A 17,678-nucleotide genomic window follows, 5' to 3' on the forward strand; every position below is an offset into this window, starting at 1 on the left:
CAAAACACCTTCAAGACTATCTGTGCTTTTTATCTTTGCCCTTTAACTCCTCTTGGGCAGTTATTAACTATAGGGTAAACTTTGAAGATCTGTTTAGTGTTTCCTAAGGCTAAAATCTCAATGGAGAGAAAACTCTAGCTCGAAGAGCTGGCCCTCATAGTGACCCACAGAAGCAGGACTGCTGCAGAAGTCAAGGCTTCTGTTTTAAAGTCCATTGCATAACATAAGTATTTTTCTCTCCCTCAATGCTGCCTGCTCAGCTGGAGCTGCAGGTAGGTTTGTTTTTGGTTTCATTGTGTGGTTTTTGTTGCTGTATCTAATCAAATGGTACGTAACAACATTGCCATCCATGTTTTGTCCAGCTTCTGTGTGGTGTCTCCTGATTGACCCCCCACATCATCAGTTGTCTTATTTGTCCTTTAAGCAACCAATGTCCAGAACTGTTACCTGAATAACAATTCATATTTTTCTAGTCATTTTCATATTAACTAATTGCAAATTGAAGGTGGAGGTTTCCATATTGCAAGTGTCTGGTGTCACTTCCAGCAGACCCCTGTGTTTCCCATTGTCTCCATTTCGTCATCTCTAAAATGGAGATGGCTGGAAGGGTTCATTTAGCTCTCCTGTCTGAAACTGCTTGCATTTTTTTGGTCTTTGATAGTAAAACAGTTGCAATCATGTTCCTTTTCCTGGAATGGAAATATAGGTTTACCTCTGCAGTTCACATGGTAAAAAGGATTATTCAGGTTCACTAATTTAATCTCTAGCACAGCATTTCACAGTATTCCCAAGCTGTTTCCTCATCACAGCAGAGGAGCTCCTAACTTGACTTTCTCAATGTCAGCTGCTGATGCAGACTTATGGGACACAGCAAATGGCAGCCCAGGCATTCCCACAAGAAAAGGAGAGAGGAAACCAGGGAAATCTGTTTGCAGTAGTCTTGACTGTGTCTCATGCAGAAGTATGTAATGCTGAATGTGTGTAAGCATAGGTGCCAGCAATATTCTAGCACTATTTCTCCTAACTATCATGCTGCAGATCCTGTGTATAACATCTGAACAGAGGAGACATCAGTAAATGACAGGGTGTAGATCTTTGCAGAAGAGTAAATGCTCCTCAGATTTCTTGCAGAGAAATAGCAGTATCGTGGTCTCTTTTCCATACCATATGGGTGACAGTCTGCTGTGATATTTCATGCATCCAGGCATACGATTTACTTCAAGCTTTGCAATTTACCAACTTAGGTTATCATCCAATATTGATATGCAGGCCCAGAACACCCTCACCTATTTCTGTAGCCAGCACGTCCATCACTAGCTGTTCACAGCTCTGATACTGGGACTGGAATGGCTCCATTGCATTAATCTAAAGTGTGGGGGGGGAGTGAAGAGGAATAATGAAATTTTGCAGAAAAGCATACACCAAAACAAAGCAGGGATTGGGAAGCAAAATTGCATACGGTACAAAAGTGCAGAGAAAGATAAGAGCAGCCTAGTGTATTAAATCTTCAAATGGATATTTGCACAACTCACATTATGCTCAATTCACAATATTCTTACTCTCTTGCAATACCAAGAAAAGCAATTTCAAGTTTGACTGTGTATAATCAACTACCCTTTTGAGTAGCCAACAAAAGCTATTGGATTTTCTCTTGATTTAGCACTGTGTTTTTTCTTTCATCATCTGCATTTTCGGGCTCTCACACGTGATAGATACTAAATGGCAAAGAAGTACAAACTGCTCACAAGTTCCTACCTGTTGCTTGTAAATCTGCCATTCTGCCCCTGCTGTAATGTTTTGAAGTCAGTCGTTTCAATAACAGCAAAAAGGTTTAGGCCAGCACCTCTCGAATGTATATTCCACAAGAAGTTTTCTAGGCAATGCTAAACCACTGCTGCACATCTCTGTGGTGATCTCTGCAGAAGCTGATTTTGTAACGGGCTGTCGAATTTCATAAGCCCTGCTCCTGCGTGAAAGGCAGAGCAATAGGATGGTGGCTGAACCGTGGCCCAATCCTGAAAAATGAGCTGGAACTGCAGCTCTCTTCTCAAGCCAAGGTCTGTAGTTTGGTGAGGGATTTAGTTTTATTTTACAGAAGAATGCCATGCTAAAGACAAAGGTTAGCTAAGTCAGCAGGAAAGAGGGACAGAAGAGGGAACTTCGGCATTGTGTTCTCCTAAGTTGGTGCACAACTGCAGGTATGGCCTTTAACTTCTGTCCATCACAGCCTCCTCTTCTGTGAAGTGGTGACTAACTCAGAAGTGTTTTCTGAAGTTTAAGTTCACTGATCTTCTGTATTTTATCTTGAAATATTTGTATGTGGGTTCTGTCCATAATACTAAACACTGATGGACTCTTTGTTTCTTTCAGAATGCAGCTCTTCAGCACCTGTTTATCCGGAAATCCTTTCGCCCATTCAAATGTCTCCAGTGTGGGAAGGCATTCCGGGAAAAGGACAAACTGGATCAGCACTTGAGGTTTCATGGACGGGAGGGGAACTGCCCTTTGACTTGTGACATCTGCAACAAGGGCTTCATCAACAGTGGTGCTCTTGAGAGCCACATGAAGTTCCACATGGACCAGAAAACATACTCCTGCATTTTCTGTCCTGAGTCCTTTGACCGCTTGGATCTGCTTAAAGATCATGTGGCCATCCACGTTAATGATGGATATTTCACCTGCCCTACCTGCAAAAAGCGCTTTCCAGATTTTATCCAGGTGAGATGCCATCCTGATTTAAAGTCTTTCTCGTTGGGTTTCATGCAAGCCGCTCTGTTTAAGAATTTTTCAGTACTGTTTTTGTATAGTACAGTATGTCTGTGCTGTACATGTCTGTACAAAATAAAGGGGCCCATGTCTTCCAAAATTAGGAAGAGTGACCAAGCATTGCTAGATGTTGTTTTATGCTGTTAAAATGCTTTTTCCACTGAATCATTAGATGTGGTATTTCAGCATGCATTAGAACGCTCTGTACTGCTGGAGTCCCTTATCCCCTGAAAATCTCTAAAGAAAGAGGTCTCAACTACCTTTAGTCAGCACAGATCCAGAGCACAAAAAGAATTGTGTTTTGCTGGATGCAACTTAAATACACCTTGTCCTTTTTGTTAAAACTCTGAATCAAAAAATGACAACAACAACAAAACAAAAAACCACATGGTGTTGTGTGTTACAAATATTTTTTCATCCCTTGACTGTTTTTGCCAGGGTAATTTATTTGAAAAACCTTGCAGAAATGCCAGGGCAGATCAGTGCAGTCTGCCTCCTGACTTGCCCCTCAGGCTGGGTAGTTTATTCTTCCCATTCTCTGCATGATGCTTAGGAGAGGTGGTGCTGGAGTAGTGAGTAATGTACATACTTTGAGCATTGTGCAGAGCCATTGGAGAAGACCATCAATAGAATTTAAGTATATTATTTTAATGGTTGGTAAGGAAAAAAAAAACCTGAGATGTACTGTGCACACGGTCGTTATACTTCATATGGACAAAGAGGTCCATATGTCTTGCTGAGCTGCTTGACTTAAATTGAAATGTAGAAATCTAGTTTATGTCAAGTAATAGGAACTGATAAAATGTTCGATAGGCTAGAGATGAAAGGATGGGGAAAAGTGGTTTACTAATATAATTCCATCACTGCAAAGAAACTTCATCTTCTGTAAATGTTGAACAAGGAAAAATGTTGATGATTCAGAAATGCTTTTCTGCAGCCTAATTCGCCTTAAACTTTCCTGTGAAATTGACCAAATCAGAAGGTTGCACAGCTTTTTCCAGTTATTTGGCCTTGTTTTGAAACTTAAAGATGAATTTTTCATTTGGTGTTACATGAATAATTAAGTCTAGTCACCATAGATCACCGCCTACTTCTTAAATGCTTCTCTGAGCAACAGAGTTGTTCCTTGCACGATCAGCATTAAAAGATAATAAAGATTTCATTGGAAATCCAATTCTTGAATAGTGCTTGGATTTCATATGTCAAACCTCATTAGTTATTTTATTGAAGAAGAAAAAAAAACTGGATGCTTCAAGAGGTCAAGAGTAGTCCCAAAGTATGCAAAAGTAATTGCCGTTCAGGAATCCTTTACAAATGCTTTTCTCTTGGTTTGCTTTTTTGCCAATTGTAATTGACAGCTCATTCTTCCTGACTGAAAGGAATTAGTCTCTGCACTTGGATTTCTTACAAATGAAGTAAAGATAATGAACCTTATATGAACATGTTAACTCAAGGATGATTCAGTACAACCAGTACATCATGGACTTTTGCTGCCCATTGAGTACTCAACTGTGCAATAGCTGATGCCTTCAAGAATCAGTCCTGAGGAAATTAAATAGTCTATCCAGATGCATAAGAGATGTCATGGCTTTATAGAAAGTATCACCAAGATATCAGCTGCTCTGATCAACTTCAACGTCTTTTAAAGCCAGAGCAGATTAGAGAACTCTTAGAATCCTTTTTTCTTTTTTCTGTAAGGATGTCTGAGACTGTTACCTGTTACCACACACACTTGCATTTTTTTATTTTTATTTTTTGAATAAATTTCATTATTCTATGATCTGCAATTCTAGGTCAAGAAACACGTACGCAGTTTCCATTCAGAAAAGATTTATCAGTGCACAGAATGTGACAAGGCTTTCTGCCGTCCCGACAAGCTGCGCCTCCATATGTTGCGACACTCAGACCGCAAAGACTTCCTGTGCTCCACGTGTGGCAAGCAGTTCAAGGTGAGATGACTCTTGACTGGATCATTCCTGATACGGGTGCAGAATGACATTCTTTGCCCCCCTTTCAAAGATAAGGTCATTCTCTCAGAAGTGGAAGAAACCCATGTGTAAACATGCTAGACTTTCCTGCAATGTGCACTGCTTTGTGTAGTGGGAGATTAACAACATACCTTTCTGATAGAAAAGGGGCAAGATCCAGCCCAGCATGCTCTGCCCTAATAGGGTGGCTCATGTATCAGATCTTATTTCTAATAAGTTAATTTAATAGCAAAGGCAGTTTCATCTTCTCATTAAGAACTGGCTCATTACACAGCTCAATTGCCAAGTGCTTGTGTTGTATTACTTCTATCAAGTTAGCTAAGAAAACTTACTGATATCAACGGATTAATAATATTCATGGCTGAGGTGCCTGTGTCCATGGAATGCATCTTGCCAGCACATAACATCTTTCCAGATCTCTCCAGAACAGACGGAGCAGGCTGAGCCACGTAAACCGTGGTGGCAGCAGCCTCTTCTTGCTAACTTAGTTTCCCATGAGGTACTAAGGGACTTCTGGTGAAGAAGAAGCTGTGGACACAGCATGTGTCCAGAGAGGCAGGGTAACATCTGGACAGGCTCAGTACCATTGCGGGGCATGAGGCCATCCATCATCAGAGAGCATTAAGCGATGCAAGTTTCTAGGCATACAGAATTACACCTAGAATATAATATTTTAGATTAATTCAGAGAAAAGCCAAAGTGGAGGGGTTCATTCTTACTGAAGCCGCAAAGTTAGCATTAGCTTGGCTTCTGCTTTTATGGCTGAGCAACCTCAGCTTCTTTTCAGTGATAAACGTAAGCCCCAAAGGGTTCCTGCTGTGCTGTCCAGCGCATGCAGCTCTATCAGCAGCCCTGGAGAGGAGAAGCCAAAGAGAGGTCTGAACAGCTTACATCCTAACTCCTGCTTGTAGCAGTAAGCAGTGCTGTTACTACTGTTATTTATTCCCTGTGATTGGTCTTCCCTTAGAGGAAAGACAAACTGCGAGAGCACATGCAGAGGATGCACAACCCAGAAAGGGAGGCCAAGAAAGCTGACCGAATCAGCCGCTCCAAAACTTTCAAGCCTCGCATAGCTTCCACTGACTATGAAAGCTTCATGTTCAAGTGCCGACTGTGTATGATGGGTTTCCGCCGGAGGGGAATGTTGGTGAGTGTCCATGTGCTCTAGCTTCTCTCACAAATTCTGTACTCACATCTGAATAGTTGAGGAATAAAGGTGTAATTCCAATGGCTGGGACATGAGGATGCTGTGAAACGGGGATAATTCTGTAGCTGGTTTGGGATTCTGCATCTTCTTTAAACCTGTACATCTTCCCTCCTCAGCAAATGCATGCATTTGTGGATTTCATTGCCTGTCTTGTATGTCAGCTTGTCACCACCATATCTCAGCACTGTGTAATGTTGATTGATTTGTAATGCATTTAACAGAATATGTGATTAATGTATTGCATAGCTCAGCCTTAACTGCCTCTCAGCTTTCATGATGGTCTTCCCTGTCCTTTCCTCCTTCTCGAGTGGGGCCTCTGCTGGCCAAGCCCTGCAATCGCCACTGTGGCAGGATGTTTGCAATAAGATGTCTTGCTGCATATTTTATGAGGGTTGTAATATCTCCTAGCAGAGGTCCTTTGCATTACCTTGTTCTCAGCTACGTGAGGTTTCTGACAAGTTACTTTACCCCTTACCATCTTAGTTTGAGAGAGACTGTAAATGAGATCTAGCAAGGCCATGTTTACCTTCAGTAGCTGATTGTGAATGCACAATAACCCTTGCAACAGAAAATGCTTCTGGTGCTGCTGGCTAACATCGCTACAGTTTTGGTTTGGCAGTTATCCATGTCTAGGAGAAGGAGCAATTGTTTAGCTTCCAGATGTAATATGCTCTCTTGTTCTTTTGTTTCTTTCTCCTAAGGTGAATCATTTATCAAAGAGACATCCAGACATGAAAATAGAAGAGGTGCCAGAGCTCACGTTGCCCATCATCAAACCCAACAGAGATTATTTCTGTCAGTACTGTGATAAGGTATGTAAGGAAGTCAGCCCTCAGAGGGTAGCTCAGTTCTAGACCCCTATGCAGGCAATTTATCTCTGCATAGCAACATCTGGCAGGGTTTGCAGCTCTTCTGAAGAGCTTGCAAACAACTTTCCTGCAAGCACTGTCCAAAAGAAATTGAGATGAAATGCACTTAGGCCAAGACATCTGAATACTAATAGAAAATTGCTGTCCTCCTGTGGTTGCTGTGTTTGGAGTAGGTAAAATGTAAATACTCTGATCCAGCAAGCAATGACCTGCCCTTAGTCTTGTATCACTTTTTGCAACACAGGACTAAGTATCCTACCTAGCTATAATTCCTGAGCACTGTTGTGTTTTGTTTTGTTTTGTTTTCTGGTTTCTATATCACTTCTAAAAATGAGTCTGTAACTCCTTTTTATTTTAAGCAGCTTACTCAGTCACATGCCAGTAATTCCCAGTGTTCAGAAGAGCCTGAAGCTTCTTCTGCACTTTGGTTTCTGTTCTTACTCTCTGGCCTTTTGCTTTTTATGTATGTGGGCCTTTATTTACCAGGAGATATATTTTGACTGACTGTTCTTATCCTTAATACATGCTTCAGTGATGACTCCTTCCTTTTGTTCAAAGGGGAATAAAAAGATTTTAAAAAAGTTTTTAAATAATGCTATAGCATGTTATTTGGTTTGTGGCAAAGAACTTGTTATAAAAAAATATTTCAATTACTGAATGCTATTAAAGCAATTTAATGCTTCATGCAAGAGTGGATGCATCACCCTTCATGACAAATTACAACTTTTACCAGTGGCTTCCCTGACATTTGCACTTCAAGAATGAACTAAAAAGGTCTTCCTTTCACTTCCTGTCCTGCTGTGATGCTTTGTTCTGGCATACAGCATGTTCTCAAATAGCTTCTGCGTCCTACACAAGTAGTTGCTTTTATAGGCTGATTAAACACTAAAATGTGTATGTCTATCCATGCGTGATGTTGTAATTATTTGGGGTTTCAACTAAGCATACTGTCTAAAGCAACATGCAAACCTTCCAGGTGAAGACAGCTGGTATCTGTTTTCTGTGCTGACCTTGGGCTTACACCATTTCCATTCCAAACTTTCACCCTGCAGGTGTACAAAAGTGCCAGCAAACGCAAAGCACATATCCTGAAGAACCATCCTGGTGCTGAGCTACCTCCAAGCATCCGGAAGCTGCGCCCTGCAGGCCCAGGAGAGCCAGATCCCATGCTGAGCACCCACACTCAGCTGACAGGCACTATAGCCACCCCTCCGGTCTGCTGTCCTCATTGTTCCAAACAGTACAGCAGTAAGGTACGGGGGTCATCTCCTAGCCTCGAAGCACAGCCTCTCCCTGGCGATGCTCTTTCACCTTGGTCTTTGTAATCTGTCAGTCTGCAAGCAAAGCTCTTTTATTCTGAGCCACAGTGCTGGTTTCATGCTGTGTATTGACAATGCAGGCACAGCCTGCTAGCTTTATGGCAAAAAGGTTCCATAAATAGAGGACATGAGCTTGAAAGAAGAAATGTAAATGCTGCCAGTATGTGGTCACGAACAGAAAAGCTCGGAAACTACTCACTTGTTAGTTGCAAGGGAGAAGGGTAAGGAAACAAAATGGGGGGGAGGGAGGGGAAGTGACCCCAAAATATTTAGCTATGTTGGGGTTAAAAAAAGCCCATAGGTTCTTTTGAGGCAGTGTTTCAGTATCAGATAGCTCTAATCAACAGAAGTTTTGTAATATTTGTTTCCTTTTTCCTGACCAGAAAATTGTGTAGCATGAATCTTCCTGCTGTTTTACTGAGGGAAACCTAAAACCTGCAGTCCACGTGGCTGTTAGATTTCAGTTGACCCGAAGCTGAGAGGCCAACCACCTTTCTAATGCTCTTTTGCATCTCTGTAGACGAAGATGGTACAGCACATTCGCAAGAAGCACCCGGAGTTTGCTCAGCTCCCTAACACAATACATGCCCCGCTGGCGACAGCTGTCATCAGCTCCACTCCTGCCGTTCTAACCACTGACAGCACTACCGGAGAGACTGTTGTGGTAAGGATTGAAGATGTTAAATCAGGCCAACAGAGGGAAACAAATGGGACAGAAGCCCTCTGGTTGTAGTCTTAGTGTTCTTGGCAGACATCATTTAAAAACGTGTTAGGACACTACTTGAGGTCACTTTTGTTCTTGAATCTGTGCTGTATTTTTGCTCATCTGGGAATTATATACTTCTTTTTAGAGCTCTAGGGATTTGCATTTTTTCCTACTCCATTCCCTTCAGACATGTGCTACTGACTCCACGTAATACTTTTACATATGCCCAGTTAACTCAGGAATCCACATCTCATGGATTTTCACTGAGGCTGTTCTCCTCAGGTGCTGATGATCACAAGGACGTGTTAAACAATGATAGACAGAGAACTGGATCAAACTCCATTCAGAGGAGTCAAAATTCTGCTGTAATCCTCTGAGCAGTGCAGTACTGAGTGTTGTAAACCTCCAGTGGTTGATTTCTCCACTGCTAATGCATCAACTGCTACAGAAGTGAAAGTAGAGAATAGAAAATCAGTCTTGTGTCCTTTAATGATGCTGGGATGCTGCAAAGTTTTTAAGAGCCCTATTAGCAACAATTTAAAACTCCTATTTAAAGATTGAAATTGGATAAGAGACTGTTTGGCTTGATAGTGGGCAGACTCACCCATTAAATGTTACTGCAAATTTTAGAAATACAGTTGTCAAGAAAAGTATCACCCTGGCAGGTGAGAAGGAAACATGGAGCATGTCTGAGGAAGCAGTACTGTATTTGGTAATAAAAATCCTGCATTAAGAGTTGTCTCTTAGTTACCCAGACAAAAAATGTTAAGTCAGAATATTTTTTTTAATGATTATTGTATGTTAAGTTTACCCTGGATGATCCTGAGTAGCATTTAGAGAGTAGAGCAAAACTAGCAGAAGATCCCTGGTATAAGTGTTATATTCAGTGCAGTGAAAGAATTACAGCCCTGCAGAGGTATTCAGTCCAGAAGACAATATGAGATGATATTCTTTCAATCTTTCTACCTGTGCAGACAACAGATTTACTGACGCAAGCGATGACGGAGCTGTCCCAGACCCTCACAACAGACTATCGAACTCCCCAGGGAGATTACCAGCGGATCCAGTACATCCCTGTGTCTCAGTCCACAACAGGCTTGCAACAGCCTCAGCATATCCAGCTGCAGGTTGTTCAAGTGGCCCAGGTGAGTAACCAGCTGCGGCACTTGATCTGCTTTTTGACCTTCTCATACCAAGCTTGTGCTTTTTGGGGGCTGTATTGCTGGGAGGTTTGTTAAGGCGTAGTTACTTAAAAAAATAAAATAAAGTGGTGTAGACAAATGGCTTGGTGGTGGATAGAGGTCCTATCATAAGCATTGTGTACTGGGCATAAATGTTCATATCAGTCTTGGTCACTTTGATGAAGACTTTATCAACAGAGTCCTAATTTAGTTCTATCTGGGCAACTTCACTCGAGTCTTCTCTAGGCTGGCTTTCCAGCAACTGAAAACTGGGTCAGTGGGTGACCTGCTTCTGTGGTTGTGAGGACTAATTTGTACTTCCTTTTCTCAGTGAGCCAGAGCCAAAATTTAGAAGTACAGAAAGCATTTGCTTTTTCATTCGTATTATCTATTAGAATATTCATTCTCTGTGATGCCCAACAGCCTCCTAAAAATAAAAACAGAGTGTAGCTAGGATAAGTGAGCTGAGGAAAATTTATATTCAGGCAACTATAAGAGATCACCACAACATTCAAATCCAGTAGGTACTGGATGAAGCTGAAACTACCATGTCTTTGTATTTGAATCTGAAATTCAGTGTTCTCTGACCTAGTTATTACCAATTTAATTATGAATTTGGTTGATAAAGGCCTAAACTATGGCCCCAGTTAACATAGACCATGGCTGTTTTGACAACATAAGAGCACAAATACAATACAGGAGCACAAATTCCTGCAGCTGATACTAGATTTATCAAGATCTGAGACTTGTAATTAAATTAATTATTATTAACAGGTGTTGCTCCAAAAAGCTTTTAATTAGTAAGACTAAGCACTTTGTCCTGAGGCACAGCTATGTCAAACTGCAGTACAAGACATGCAGTTCTTGAGTATGAGCGTACTATATGGACAGATACTTACAAAGAGGGATGGTCCCGTGGTTGTGATACTAATCCAGTTTTTCAGACCCTTTGGCTCACATCTAGCCTCTGCTACAGACGACTTGTATGACCGTAGGCAAGTCCTTTCTGTTGATACCACCAGGATGTGACCACCTCAGTGCAACTGCATCTGTTAAGTGTGTTTTTCTGTCTCACAGGAGTGCAATAAATACTTTATTGCTCCAGATCTTGTCACAGAAGTTTATATGGCTGCTTCTGCAAAGAATGCAAAATACACACCTCTGCTTTGATTTTCTGTCTAGGCTACCTCACCTCACCAGTCCCAGCACTCCACAGTAGATGTTGGGCAGCTTCATGACCCCCAGACGTACACGCAGCATGCCATCCAGGTGCAGCACATCCAGGTCACAGAGCCATCATCAGCAACTCAGCCATCGTCGCAGGTATTCCACTCTTCTCTGTGCAGCTGGTATATTACATACTGTGATGCAGGACAGAGTCTTTTGTATGTCAATTAAAGGACCACACATGAAATGAGTGCCACTTGAGCATCTTTGAGATCATCAGGTGGTTCCCAAATGTTCATAGGGCTATTTGTTATGTTTTTAGAGCGTATACGTGGTAGAGATAAATGGCTAGAAATGGACAAGTTTACAGTTATTTGTGGTTGAATAAAGTTAGCCAATTGGAAGATGTAAATGAAAAGTGGTGTTCTTCTAATATTTGAATATATTGGTATTGAATATCTTCTGGGATAGTTTAAAGCCTCTGGCTTCCATCCTCTATCAGACTTGCTACTGCAGAATCATAGAATATCCTGAGTTGGAAGTGACCCACAAGAATCACTGAATCCAACTCATGGCTCCATGCAGGGCTACCTAGAAATTAAAGCATATGTATGACAGCATTGCCAAAATGCTTCTTGAGCTGCAGCGGTCTTGGTGCTGAGACCACTTCCAGGGGAGCCTGTCCCAGTGCCTGACCACCCTCAGTGAAGAACTCTTCCCCAGTATTCTATCTGAACCCCCCTGATGCAGCTTTGTGCCATTCCCTTGGGTCCCATGTATCCTTTGGCAAGCCATGTCTCTCTTTTCTGATCTTACCGACCACAGAGAGACACAAGCCTGGGGGAAGGGAGGAGAACTTTGCAGTTCTTGTACTCAATATGCTATAGAAACTCCCACACCTCTTTTCCCTTGACGAGGAGGCTGTGCTTATAACAGTGCAGAAGCATACAACCCTTCAGCATGCTGGAGAACACTTACTTTTTTTTTTTTTTTTTTTAGGTTGGGGGCCAACCTTTGAGTCCCTCCTCACAACAATCTCAGCAGGAACTCAGCCCCTCGCAGATGCAGACAGCTACATCTACACAAAACCAATCCCTCCAGCAGCAGCAAGGGTCTTCAGTCCAGCACACATATCTTCCCAGCACATGGAACTCATTTCGGAGCTACTGTAAGTGTCAGCAGTAACTGGAAGTTTGGCTAGTGTGTAGAACTGCTATGTTCTCCATTTTACCAGCCAACAAATGGGAGAGAATATCTTCCAAATGGGAGAGCATGTCTTTGTAGATCTTTATGAATATTAAACAATTTTAGAAAATGAAAATTGTTGTATTAGCTTTTTTTTTATATATACTGTACATCTATAATTACTTGATATGTAGTCTGGACAGGCAGACTGGGCACCTTTAATTCAAGGATCCTGCACTCAGCAGGAATCCATATAGTGAATAGCAGCTTGTTCAAATTTGGATGGATGCTTCAAAGAGTCATACAGGAGATGAGGGTGACATGAAATGACTTCATGTCCATAAAGCTCTGGATGATAATTCTGTGATTTCTTGGGGGTAGAACAAGCTGTTAGTTATATGCATGAAGAGAATCCGCAGCCAATGTTATCTGGTATAATTCTCTTGAGCAGAAATTCAGGTTGCAAAAAGCCTTTTAAAACTCCACAGGCCTCAACAACTACTCTTGTTATTGATGCAAGACTTGATTATCTTTCAAGGTGATCTTTGAGTTTGATTGAATATTTTGATTCTCCAATTTCAATTTTCAGCATCTGAGATTCAGATGATGACCATTCCTCAAGGCCAGTATGTGATCACAGAGACAGCTGTAGGTACACCTGTCACCACTGTCAACACAGGGCAAGTGAAAGCAGTTACTCAGGTAAGGAAAAGAATCATGGCCTTTTCTTTTTGTCTAGAATAATGTATCGAGCTTTTAAAGCCTTTAGATTGAAGGTTAAAGGAATTCTAAAATGATGACAGGGCCACAGAGAGCAATGGTGCATCTAGAGAGGTCTGTACTGTATTGTCTGAAAGGACTTTGGCTTTCTGTAATGATTGTAGTGAGTTCTACACGTATGCTGGGTGGAATCTCTAGGCAAAACAGCTAAGAAATGCTGTGTCATAGGCTAAGGAGAAAACTGCTACTGGTAAAATCTAGTAATGTTGTCGACTTTGAGGTTACAAAAGGCAAGACATAATCTCATATGTGTAAGGGAATCATTTTTTTTTTTTTCTGAGGTAGCATCATATTCCTTCATGTGTCAAGAACAGTTTTCTGCACCTAGCCATTTGCAAGGCCCATGCCTGTCAGACCCTTGTATGACTCCTTGGGGTTTAAAGTGTTCACTTACTCACATTTGTAGGAGAAGGTATGATTCAGTGGCAGTAAAAATATTTACAGCTAAGCTGTATCCATGAGGCCAAGTTTCAGAAACATTTCTGAGAATTACTATCTCACCTAGGAAGCAATCCAGCATAAGGAAGTGTGGTAGTTTTACTACACTGATATTGGACACTGGAAATGAAACTTCTGCTAGAACATATGGAAAATAGAAGAAACTTTCAGAATAGTTGTATTGTAAATTGCTATTTTAATTTCTAATGGTGGATTAACTGTATAAATAGTTTAAGTGTTCATAACTAACCCAAATTTCAAAGTAGTCCAATGTACTTTAAAGCAGGGGTCTAATTTGTGTTACCTTGGTCTCAGAAATAACACTTAAAAGCATTACATTCTCAACTTCAAAATTCCTTGTTCATACCAAAATGTCTTTCAGCACAGCAGCAGGAAAGTAGAAGATAATTACAACAGAAAAGATACAGAAGATGAAACAATTACTTATTTTTTATATTCTTCATGCAGACTCACTATGTGATATCTGAAGGTCAACCTGATTTGGATGTCAAACAAAACTCTTCGCTCTCCAGTGAGGTACAGGTTGGTGTTTCCCAGCCGCCAGCTCATGCTGATACGTTGGAATCTCAAACGAGTAATCAGCAGCAAACAACCCAGTACATAATCACTACAACCACCAATGGGAATGGGGGCAGTGAAGTGCACATCACTAAACCAAGAACTTTCTCAGCAGAACATGAATGAAGAAGCCTTGCAGTGTCATTTGCTTGTACTTTTCACCTCTCCCAGAAGCCCAAATGTATGGGTGTCCTGGAGCTCAATACGTTTTAAAGTATATGCTCACTTAACTTCAACTAAAATATTGGAGCTCTTCTTAATGCTTTAAGAGGGTTGAAGTCCTCAGTGACCATGAAGAAGTACCCTCAAAATCCTTCTGGGATAATATTTTATGCAGCTTTTAACAAAAAGGACAAAAGGAGAAATGAAACCTGCTTGCCCTGGACTTTTTTGGCATGTCTGCTGACCCTTGTTTCTTCATTCATGGAAGTGTCTCTGGTAAACAACTCTTATTTCAATTGGAAGGGAAAAGCTTGCCCAAGTGAAGGCTAATTGGCAGATTATGATGTATGTATATTTTTAATAGGAGCCGTTAAACAGGAGGACATCATGTAAATTGCCAGAGTATGGCAGAACCGCTTCTTCTGTCTTTGTTTCAACAGCCAAGTTGAAAGGGAATATATGCTTGAGAGCAGACTGCCTGAAGAAAAAGGGCAGCAGCAAAGCAGTGACTGTGTATGTGTGTGGGGATGGATATAGCAATGAAGCTGTGAAGACGTGCAGAAGCAGTCCATTAAATTATTATTTTTCCAACCCCTCAAACTGTTTACATGCTGTCTCCCCTGCCCTACTTTACCAAGCAGTTCCAGAAGAAGGAAAAGTGCAGTCTTAACCCCATGTTTGGAACAAACTGATCAAAACCCTAGTAGCACATAATGGTAATATAGAGCCACTGTAATCTCTTTTCCCCTCCAGAGTTTGCAGGGAAAATTGCCTTTTTGCCTGTAAACAAAAAAGTTTCACCTTAGCCTGCATTGCAGCTTCTGCTGTGACCTCTAGCAACAGTTGTGCCAGGAGAAGCAGGTACAGGAGTACACCTCTGAAGATGCAGGGTAGTTATCTCTGTTGCCATCTCAAAGTGGATGTATTTTTCTCTTGAAGACTGAATGGAGAGTTGGTTATGCTGATTTTCCAAACACCTTGTTAACAATGCACTGTAATTCCTTTGGACAGTTTCATAAAATGACCAGCCTTGGACTCAGGAAACACGTACAAGAAAAACACCAATGGACCACTATTTATGGGACACAGAAAGCCATCTGCGAGTTGCCTGCTTTGGTAGACCTGGTCTACGTACAGAACTCACGTTATTCTTAGGGACCAGGAGAAAGAAAAAGTTTTATCTTTTAAGGCAGTGTATTTTTTTCTTACATAATTCCCCTTCACGGGTCTTGTTGGTTGGTTATTTAATGCATTCTGGTATTTGCAAGAATATGACTACATCTCCATTTACTGTTGATGGGATATACTGTTTGTGTCTAAACCTCCATTCACTCTGCTTGAAGCCTCATCCCAGAATGTCAGTGTACCATAGGATACATTTATTTATAAAACAAAAGCAAAGAAGTTTTGTCTTAATGGCCCTTGAGAAAGGACAGAAGAACTAAGAGAGGATTTTTTTTTTTTTCTAATTTCTTCTTACATTGCATTGAGCACGAATCTGGAACTTTTGTGTTTGTACTCCCACAGAATGAGATGAGGATTAACGATGTGAGTAGGTGTTACACATGTTTACAGGTTGTGGTGTCAGGCCTTATGGAGTTAAAGCTCTTAGACATGAGAGAACTTAACACTCAGACTGAAAAAGTGGATGTCTTGTTACTTGCTGGCAAAGCCTTGTAGCATGTATTGCTTCAGTAAATAACATTTTAAATATGGTATGGAAATAGTGACTGTGCATGATGAGATAAGTCCTGTTTAAAATATTGGACAGCTCAGAACTGTTTTGAGGTAGCTTGAAGTGAGTTGCCAAAACATAGATTAATTTGTGCCTGATATTTTGCTTCTCTTTCTGCAACCACTGTACTGGGGCATTAATAATTGGGGCATTAACATGATTGGTAAAATTTAATGAAGACCTGAGCTCCCATTTAGTGTAGTGCAGCGATGAGTCCTTCAGTTCAATGGATTTGGGAGGTCATCTACTTTAGCAATGCAGCCAAGCAACTGCAGTTGTCCTTGCTTCATCTGAAGTCATGTTGCTGAGCACTTTTGAGTAACAGGCCATTACGATGTTCATCTGGGTGAGCAGAAAGGAGCTCTTGGTTTGGGCTTTGCCTTGTGGCATCTTTTTCAAGAAAAGGGTCTGTTTTCAGACTGCTAGATTAATAACACGAATCAAATGTGGTACGAGTAATAGGAAAATAGGAAACTTGGAAACGGGATATTGCAAATGCACTGTTCTACAGGAGCATTTTTTAAGTCTTAAAAGCTCTATAGTCTTTAGAGATGATCAAACTTTGTCTTTAACAATATTGCAAATGTGGGATTAAACAAACAAACAACAAAATTTTGTTACATACAACTTTGTTAGAAAGGATCACAGAATGAGGTTGCTTGTTCTTGTACCAGTTATTTAAAGCTGAAAACTACAGGGTATTCCAGAAAACAATTGTAAAACAGCATCTTTGAACTCACATGTTCCTTATCAAAGTTTCTGCTCTGTCCCACAGTAATAGTAGTATACTTATCCATCAGCTTGACACCAGCATTAAGTGATTCACTGTGTCTTAAGTCAAACTGATGCCTCATTGGGGGAGAAGCGTCCCTGGAAATCAAGCATTGTGAATTTTCATTCCAAAGTAATAAAATATAGTGATTACCCAGACTGGGGGAGAGAGCAGAACAGCCCCACAGCACAGCTGTGTTACAGGGACTGCTTTTAAAAAGAAGACAAAAACAAAACACAACAAAAATAGCCAAGATTTTTTTTTTCCAGTTTCTGCAGTGCAGAAGACATAGGATTTACTATATTGTATTATTATTTTTTAACCAGAGCCACCCCAAACATTTGTCTCTTAAAATGATGTCCCGCTGGAGCTTAATGCTGCAGTACTCTGCTACCTGCACAGAGCATGTTTTGCTCAAAGATGGGAATTGCTATGGGGCCTTCTGGGGCCTCAGGCTTTTCTGTGTAGGTGTTTTGGGTCAGTTTCTCAACCCTCACCCCATTAAAAATTAAAATTAAAAAAAAAAAAAAATACACCTCTCAGACTGCTGGGACACTTGGGACGAAACATGGTTGTTTCCATGGGATGCTGCAGTGGCTGTCCCACATCGCTCTGCCCGCTGTTATTTAAATGTGTATGTTTATTGTACATTCAGTGACTGTTCTAGTGTTAATAGTCTTGTGCTACCTGGCAGGTGTAAAAACGAAATTAATAAATTCCTTTTTTTTTTTTTTCTAAATACTGAGCAGTGTGATCTGTGCGAGCCTCCCCTGGGTGAAAAAAGGGACTTTATTATTGATTGATCCAAAACCGGGCTTTATTTA

General features: G+C 41.0%; 1 protein-coding gene across 7 annotated transcripts in view; it reads left to right on the forward strand.

Annotated features, from left to right (window-relative positions):
* Positions 1–17,447, forward strand: part of PRDM10 (PR/SET domain 10) — a 44,565-nt gene extending 27,118 nt beyond the window's left edge. For all 7 annotated transcript variants that reach the window (XM_084495895.1, XM_084495896.1, XM_084495893.1 and 4 more), the window contains 11 exons: positions 2,371–2,718; positions 4,560–4,715; positions 5,722–5,901; positions 6,663–6,773; positions 7,883–8,083; positions 8,670–8,813; positions 9,830–10,000; positions 11,219–11,359; positions 12,203–12,371; positions 12,978–13,090; positions 14,075–17,447. In XM_084495895.1, coding sequence (XP_084352021.1) covers positions 2,371–2,718; positions 4,560–4,715; positions 5,722–5,901; positions 6,663–6,773; positions 7,883–8,083; positions 8,670–8,813; positions 9,830–10,000; positions 11,219–11,359; positions 12,203–12,371; positions 12,978–13,090; positions 14,075–14,311 — 1,971 coding nt within the window. In that variant the 3' untranslated portion in view covers positions 14,312–17,447. The remainder of the gene's footprint in view (positions 1–2,370; positions 2,719–4,559; positions 4,716–5,721; positions 5,902–6,662; positions 6,774–7,882; positions 8,084–8,669; positions 8,814–9,829; positions 10,001–11,218; positions 11,360–12,202; positions 12,372–12,977; positions 13,091–14,074) is intronic.
* The last annotated feature ends 231 nt before the right edge of the window (positions 17,448–17,678 follow it).

This window comes from Aythya ferina (assembly GCF_964211825.1).
Source record: "Aythya ferina genome assembly, chromosome: 22".
Lineage (NCBI taxonomy): Eukaryota > Metazoa > Chordata > Aves > Anseriformes > Anatidae > Aythya > Aythya ferina.